The sequence below is a fragment of the Dysidea avara genome, chromosome 3 (genome assembly GCF_963678975.1).
Source record: "Dysidea avara chromosome 3, odDysAvar1.4, whole genome shotgun sequence".
In the NCBI taxonomy this organism is placed as follows: Eukaryota; Metazoa; Porifera; class Demospongiae; order Dictyoceratida; family Dysideidae; genus Dysidea; species Dysidea avara.
Window position 1 is genome coordinate 15009416 of NC_089274.1, and position 8714 is coordinate 15018129.

Here is an 8714-nt window from a genome sequence, read left to right on the forward strand (position 1 = left end):
CCTTTTCTCCACCCTTTGCAGGTCTGATTTGGCGTTCGTTTCTCAAATGATTCCATTTGTTTGCTAATTGTTAGAGTAGCTACTAAGGCTTTACAGCACAAGCACTGAAGGTCTGTACCTACAGTTGAAAACTTGATGATGAAAGACATCTTATTTTATTAAGACAATACAGCATGCAGTGTTGTTAAGTTAAAGCTGAAGGTCTGTACCTATAGTTGAAAACTTGATGATGAAAGACATCTTATTTTATTAAGACAATACAGCATGCAGTGTTGTTAACTTTAAGATTTGATTAAGACAATACAGCATTAAAGTTAACAATACTGCATGCTGTATTGTCTTAATACAATACAGCATGCAGTATTGTCTTAATACAATACAGCATGCAGTATTGTTAACTTTAAAGTTAACAATACTGCATGCTGTATTGTCTTAATCAAATAAGACGTCTTTCATCATCAGGTTTTCAACTGTAGGTACACTTGTGCTGTAAAGCCTTAGTACTGTTTAGTAACGTGACTCAGTGAGTACATTTTATTAATAGGCGTGGTAGCTAGGAGCGCAAAATGGTTGCTTGACTTCTGTGACCCGCTGTGACCCGCTGTGACCTAACGCTAATGATGATAACTACTAACACTAGTAACATCGCGCTAGCATTGGTCGTCTCTTGTGCTCTAGTGCCTGTTGTGGTAGGCAAACACCTGCAGATTAATATTTCTCTCGAAGCAGGGAACGACACGGAGGATTGTCTTAATGGATCTGTCCCCTGCTTGAGTCTGGACTATGTCAGTCAGCAAGTTAATAACTTGAGTTTTGTTGAAATATTATTGTCTGCTGGTCTACATGAAATCAATGGAGTGGCATTGTATAGCACAACCAATATTACACTAAGGGGGGGTGGCAGCCCTATAAGTGGAACTAGAAATTCCAGCACTGTTTTGAGATGTCACGGTGACTCTAACGTGTTATTCAACAATGTTGCATTCTTTAACTCCAGCAATGTAATCATAACTGATATTACATTTGAAGGATGTGGTCCAATAGCCAGTGCATTGTACGTTAGAACAACAAATCAGTTTTATGTCAGCAACTGTGTCTTCCAGCACAATATTGGACGTGCAGTTTTGTTTCTGAACTCCACAAATGTACTGGTCAAAGATTCTGTTTTCTTGAACAACAGTGGTCAGATATTTGATGATGCACCATTGGAGAATCGTGAAGAGTATGGATTTATTATTAATCAAAGTTTTGGAGCTATTGGGATTATATACAGAAATTACAAGTCCTCTCCCAAGTTTACCATTCAGGGCTGTATGTTTGATAGCAACCATGCAAGAAGACACCCTTTGAATGCTAATGACGCTAGACCCAGTGACTATCAACCATTTGGTACTGGTGGGGGAATATTTATCAGATTTTCTAATGCTACTTGTGGTAATGTTGAAATCATAAAGTGCCAGTTTAACAACAATACAGCCCTGGTTCGCGGTGGAGGTATTTATGTATCATTCTGGGGATATTCTAGCAACAATTTCATTATTATAAGGAACTCCTCATTTGACAATAACTATTGTAATGACACTGGAGGTGCTATTAGTTTGAACAGCTTCCCTTCAGGTTTTGATAATTTTATTAGTGTGATGGATTGTAACTTTACAAGAAATATGGCTGAACTTAGTTCCGGTGCAATAATGTATCAGTTCATCAATGGAATAGTTAATCAAGCATCAAACAGAATTGAGATTAAGCGGTATAGTAATATGTGTATCAAGTCAGTTTAGTTTCCATTACAATTACAGGTGTACATTTAAAGAGAATTATGCTTTATCCGCTTCAGCGGCAAGTTTTACTGTGTTCAGTAGAATTGATCAACGATCCCAGCCTGTACTTATCGAAGATATGTAAGTCCATCTTTTTGTATAAACTGTCAGTGGTATCATGGTATATGATCTGCATAAAATTTCTCGAGATCTTAGCTCTTATGACATGGGACCATTTAAGTGAACAAATTAATGGCTACATGTGTTCTTGACTCTTACAGAATATTTGATGGAAATATTGCGGTTGATACCACCTCAGTTTCAGTGAAAAGAAATATTGTAAGCTCAGTGCTTACAGAGATACCACTTGTATTCAAGGGAGTCAACCAGTTCACCAACAACAAGGGTGGTGGTGTTACTATTGCTAAAGAGAGGATTGATATACATGATGTTGTCATATTTGAAAATAATTTTGCTGCTAACGATAGTGGAGGTGGATTGTCAGTAGAAGATACAACATATGTAAGTGTCTCCTAGGGGGTAAAAAAAGGCTGTACTGTGTATACCTCACTGGTCACAATGCAATGAATGCATGCAACTGAAGTCCCATTTGGACCATATATACCTATTATGTTAGGTGTGGTTAGTTATGTACCATGGCCACCCTAGTTAATGCCAGGTCTCGGCTGGACAGAAGGTAAAGTTTCTTCCTAATAACATCACTAACTGAGTATTGAACCTCAGGGTATGTGACCAGCTATATTACTACCAGGCCAATAATTTTCTATTCACTTAAAGCATGTGATGCATTCGCATACCAAAAACAGGTGTTCATTCGTCCATGCATGTACAAACACACTCACAGTAATTACTACGCCATTGTTGTGGATCTTGTGATAGAGTTTTTGTGCGACCATATGCATATACATATATGTCTATGGGGAACAAATATTTTGAGGATTGTGTATTTCCTTATTCCTTAATAAATTCTTTGTTCCTTAGAATAATTTTGTGTGCATATTAATACACGTCTTTCTGTTTCTGTTTGTAGTATTTTTATAACCTTGTCATTATTATAGGTTCAGTTATTTTCAGGCTCCAGTGTGATCTTTAGAAATAATTCAGCCTACATTGGAGGAGGTATCTCAGTGCCTACTCCAGCAGTGTATAAGGATACAGATGTTGAAGTAAAACTCAATTCCCTTTGTTTTTTACAATATGAAGAACTGCTATCACCAGGATTAGCCCCAGAACACTGGAATGTATGAACGTATATACATGTATCAATAGGTATATGTATTGGCATCTATGTTCATGTATAGCATCTACATACCTACATCTGTCCAGACATGTATATGTATACACAAACCTGCATCGTGCAAAACACAGCTATTGCTGCCTAGTGAACCAGCACTGGGATGCCTGTACATCACTCAGGCACTTGAGTCTTGTGTAGACAAATCCTCCTGGAGCAGGATTAGTATCCTGCAGGAGGACTGTCCAGGTCTCACAGAGAGAGGTTGCAGAACCTGATAACCCAAACACTGCAAGTGGGACAATGACAGTTGGGCATTTGCTTCACGAGCTTACACCAGGTACACATTGATGATACAGCTGGGTGGGCTGCTTCCCCAGATGACACCAGGCCAACAGATTCCCAAGACTGGAGCAATGTGAGTAAAGTTTCTTGCTCAAGAAAACTGCAACTCCAATTTGGCGTAACTGGACATCAATCCTGGACCCTTTTGATTACCAGGCCCATGCTTTAGCCACTTGCAAACACACACACAAACTTGCAAACACACACATGCACATGCATGCTCACACATACAAAACACTCAACTCAACATGCACACACACCCATCCACACACAAATGCACATGCGCATACACACACGCACACACAACACATACAGGTACACATGTGTGTGCACGTGCACACACATGTATTGTCTGAAAGCACACTACACACATATCTTGCTGTTTTCTAGTATATTTGTTCATTACAGTTAACAATGAGCTTTGAAGATAATCAAGTTAGTACAGGAGGTGGAGCAGTGTACACTAATGATGTTAGTTCATGTGCTTATGTTCCTTCTTATGAAAATAATGCCACCATCCAATCATTACCATTATTCAACCGTTCGTTATTTACACTTCCACAGTTTATGTACAGGTAAGGGTATATGGTCCTAATAAGTGAACTTTAGAACATTACTTTACATATGTTTACTATAGTGCAAACAGGATTACTGGACAACTTATCAATGGAAACAATCCAACGTTCTTCTCTGGTGCTAGTGATTTAAATATCACAGTCAACGTGCCGGTAATTGGTAGTATATATTTTGTTTTACAAATTACTGTGTACTATTTGTAGCAAAACACAGTTGCTCTTTGTGAGATTTTTGAATGTGCAGTGCAAAGTTTTGACCAGAGTGGCAACACACGCAGTGCTCTATTTAAAATAAATGCAGGTGATTTAGTAAGTTGTGTTTTCTACAAATACTCTAGTACTATTGTGTTCTTGTTAGGCATGTAGCAATCAAAGACCTAGGATTTATTCAGTGATTAATATGGATTCAGCTTTTGCGACTGTCTATGACATAGAATTGATGGGTCATTGTGATGGATTTTCAAGCAATCGCCCAACCAATATCACATATGCTTTTACTTACAGTGTGATAGATGAGATCACTGGAGATGCCGTGAGTTTCAGTGAGTCAATGACCCATTGTTTATGGAATATTTATAGCTTCCAGAACAACATTTAGAAGTCAATATCAGTTGTTGTCATACTGGATACGTGTATGATGAATCACAAAAGAAGTGTGTATTTGATACATCCCATAGTATCTTTGTAGCTGAAAGTTTGGATAAAAGATATGTGTATATTAAGGTAATGATTAGCTTATGTGTGTTCTGTGTGAGCATGCATGTGTGAGAACAAATATGCAATGAAAATGAAATACGTAGCGCTGCAAAGCTGCTTGATCTTTCATGGTCAATTTTTCTGGCATTACGCTATAAAACTTCACTTTAAACACATTTCCAACTTGCTAGTACTTCTATCAAGTATTGTTGAGGCAATTAATCAGTAAATAATCAGAAATCAGTTTAACGGCCTATGATTTCAGTTATATTGGCATTGGTAATTATTAGCAGATTAAGTAGCTGATTACATTTGCTGACCCTGATGATATTGCTTTCATAAAAATAAGAGTTTTAAAAATGGCAATTTTACAAACTATGTGCAGCAGTTTGGTAAATACAGACATTGGATCAGTTATCACTACGCGAATTTCAATATTGGCTATAATCAGACAATCGTTAAAATCTCTTAATGGTACATCACTACTATTGAGTAATTTACAGTGCATTTTCTGGTAACAGTGATGGTAGCACAGTTCAGTTTTCTGAACACTATATGATATCAAGTGTTCAGATAACTGAAGTTCCACTCTGTACAGTTGTGTATACACAGTAGTAATTAATATATTTATATATGTAGACCAGATTTTTTGGACAACACTTTGAAGACAATCAGTTCTTTAGTGCTGTTGTACCATCTTCATACTACACTTGCAATGTGGAGCTTGGCAGCACCATACAGGGATGTCTGTTCAAGTTTGACCACCCTTATGAACAGTGCATAGGAAACAGAACTGGTTTGGAAATAGCATTAGAATGTTTTAGTTCTATTGTAGTTTTTAATAAGGTTTTCTTTGTGGGCAATGTCCCCCACCAGAAGGACTAACATTAAACCTAAGAGAGTGTCAAGAATGTGAAACATCTCACATAATATATTTCATCTTATTTTGTAAGTTATAAATACAGTATATGTGCACAAACTTGTAATGATTGTATTATTGTCAGGCATCCTTGTGATGACTGTGTCTCTTATTATCATGACGTTTGATATCGGTCTGTCCAACAAATTTAGAGGATTCCTATTTTTTTCTCAGGTAAGAGATGAACAGCTCAACCCTATAGTTTCAGGTTGTGTATGAATCGTACTATTTTGATTTCCAAAGTGACAAGATTGATTGTATTTGATTATTACGTCGTTTACTATTGTTGGCCCTCGCACTCTAATACAGTGCAACTTGTACATATACGGCCCTATCACAAAACAGGTTATAAAACTTGAAGCTTCAGCTTTCCCTAAGTCATCTTAGCTGATAAAAATAATGTGTGCAGGCAGTGTATTACTGAATTCAACCTCAAGTAGTACTAAGGAACTTTGGTACTATTCAAACAAAGAATAAGCTAAACATGTATATAGCTAGCTACCATATCAACTCTTAATTGTAATTCTCCACAAATAGGTATGCCTTTAACTGATGAGATTACTTTACAGGGGTGGCTCCAGGGGGGTTTCTGAAGTTTCCGGAAACCGGTCACGTTTAGATTGAGATACTCTAATAGAGCAGTCAGTCACTCTAATATGTGACTGGATTTGCGTCTTCCACACACATCCAATTCTATGGACATGGAAGACAATAACTTGATATTCAAGTAAGATACACACCTGAAATTTTCACCATCCATTAACCTATGTTGGTGCACAATACTGACCAAATGTCAAGGCAATAACTTTTCCCACATTGAAGTTATGAATTGTCAAAGTTGGTAAATTGGATGTGTGTGGAAGACCCCTTTTCGCAAATCTGGTCACATATAATAGTCAAAGTATTCAGAGAAGTAGTGTAGCGAACTATGAAGTTGTGAATAAAGATTTTTATGTGCTTTATCAGTGATACAAATGTGATTTAGTGGAGAATAGCCATTCTTAGAAGGTGTCAACCTTTTTTTTTTGTTTGTTTTTTGTCTTCACCTAAACTCTAGCTATGCTTTTGATCAGAAACCAGTCACCAAAAATCCTGGAGCAGCCTATGCTTTAGTCCACCCAATCACTATAGAATAATTGTAAACACGATGAATTTTAAAAGTTATGAAAAGCTCTGTAGTTGAAATCAAAATCCACAAAGATTTTCTGCCATGATATTATTTTCTATGATGTTTATTCTGCAAGAGACTACACATGTTTACAAATCCAGGTTCAAAAAATGCAACACTTTATCATACAAGCACATCCAATCCTCTACAAAACAAAACCATGAAAGTCAAATAATATTTGGCCGGATGTAATTTACCTGTGACCTAAGATGCCTATAATTGATAACATGTGTTCAGTCAGTTTATGTACTTGATTATGCATAGTGCATTTGATATAAAAATGATCATTTGTGTACAGGTTGTAAGCACTGTATATCAACGTAACAGTGGAGGAGGAATAGACTTGGTAATTAAATGGTATTAATGAAATATGTATATATTTATGCAATCACTTCAGGACTATCATCTTGCAAGACAATTTGGCATCAGCATGTATTTGCCAATTTGTTTATCAAGGAATATGGATGCTCTCAGTGTTACTTTACTTGGCCTTTGTGTTCCTCTGATGATGTTTATGACAATAGTACTGTTCATTTTCTTGTAAGTACTCTACGCCAATATTTTACTTGCCTCACTTGTTCATGATCATGCTATACTCATATGCCAAAAGCATGTGCTATGTGAAATGACACATACATGATTTTGTGAATTCTGATAGAACATTTTTTCTGTATATAGGGCAAGGCACATTCGCTACCTAAGTCACCACCAAACAATTAATGGTATATGGTTATTGATATTTTTGATCTACGTGTACGCCACGAGAACGTCATTTGATTTAATAAGATGTGTTCCTTTATATGATGTTGATGATAATCTAAAAGTATGTAATTTAGTCTCTGCAAATTGTCAGAATTCAAATGATTTTTATGTAGGAGTACAGATACTTTTATGATGGTTCAATCAAATGCTTTGAAGGGAAACATCTTATCTACATGTTCATATCTTTACTCCTCATCTTCACTGTCATTATTCCTGGTCCATGTATTGTAGCCTTGATAAGCTACAGACATTTTAATGTAAGGCCCTGCATCTGTGTGTACATACAATGTGAATTGAATTTTTTTTAGAGGACAGCACCTTTTAGGGATGTGGCAACTAAGAGAATAAAGCGACGGTACTGGTGGTGGAGCTCGTATGATTTAGTTAGAAGACTGGCTTATATTGTGATAGTAATCTTTGAAGGTTATTTGTTTGAATATCATCAGGTATATAACTATGCATGTCCTTAATGATAAAGTTGCTGATTTCTAAATTTTTAGCTAATCCTCACATTCGTAACTATTGCTTTCCTTGTCATCACTGCAAGACTCCATCCTTATGAAGGCTACTGGAGCAATATAATTGAGACACTCGTACTGCTTGATCTATCGTTGATTGCTGGCTACTTTGTTAATGATCAAAGAGAATCAGTTAAAACAGTTGACTTTATTCCAATTGTTCTGCTTGTGATTCCGTTTGTCTACGGCACCTTGTACATTGTTGTATCTATCTTTAAAAAGATATGGTAAGAGATTTATCATTACTGATGTGTTTATCATAAATCATAGGCACAACTATTGCAGTCGTCGTAGTACAGAGACAGATAAAGGTTTTGTGATTGTTTCTAGCCCAAGAGAGAAAATTAAGTGGGATGATTCTGACTATCATGAGTACAGAGATGAATTACTAGTCGTGGACAGTTTATAAATTAATAATTCTGTGTTATGTGATGTAATTGGGGGCACATATTAGCTATGTGTACACACTATACAATGGCCATTCATAATATCTAATGTGAATTTATATATGATTAGCTATATGGATAGTATATATGTCTAAGTCCATTAATCGAAGTACAGTAGGCTCTCATTAATCAAATCCTACAGCTAATTATAAGTAACTGCAATTTTTTTTTTTCTCTCGCAAGTCTACATAATATACTTAGGATGTATCTGGCTAGTATTACTACATGTACATGCTAAATTGTTATGTCCTTTGGTAGTTGCACATGACA

At 36.3% G+C, this 8714-nt stretch overlaps 1 protein-coding gene across 1 annotated transcript; it reads left to right on the plus strand.

The window, feature by feature from the left end:
* The first annotated feature begins 539 nt into the window (after nucleotides 1-539).
* On the plus strand, nucleotides 540-8534 carry LOC136249549 (uncharacterized). Its single transcript, XM_066041591.1, has 19 exons — nucleotides 540-1750; nucleotides 1800-1901; nucleotides 2042-2282; nucleotides 2840-3022; nucleotides 3769-3935; nucleotides 3998-4088; nucleotides 4140-4244; nucleotides 4294-4467; nucleotides 4515-4658; nucleotides 5271-5427; nucleotides 5478-5579; nucleotides 5636-5724; nucleotides 7017-7064; nucleotides 7116-7258; nucleotides 7397-7541; nucleotides 7594-7737; nucleotides 7789-7926; nucleotides 7981-8225; nucleotides 8269-8534. The coding sequence occupies exons 1-19, from the start codon at nucleotides 618-620 to the stop codon at nucleotides 8405-8407; spliced, it is 3690 nt and encodes a 1229-aa protein (XP_065897663.1). The 5' UTR covers nucleotides 540-617; the 3' UTR covers nucleotides 8408-8534.
* The last annotated feature ends 180 nt before the right edge of the window (nucleotides 8535-8714 follow it).

What these genes read in the sequence shown, in the direction of transcription:
- LOC136249549 (XM_066041591.1), top strand. Translation starts at nt 618, where the DNA reads ATGATGATAACTACTAACACTAGTAACATCGCGCTAGCATTGGTCGTC. An exon ending in AATATATTTCATCTTATTTT is followed by an intron (nt 5,580 to 5,635) that starts GTAAGTTATAAA and finishes TATTATTGTCAG; the next exon opens with GCATCCTTGTGATGACTGTG. An exon ending in ATGTTGATGATAATCTAAAA is followed by an intron (nt 7,542 to 7,593) that starts GTATGTAATTTA and finishes ATTTTTATGTAG; the next exon opens with GAGTACAGATACTTTTATGA.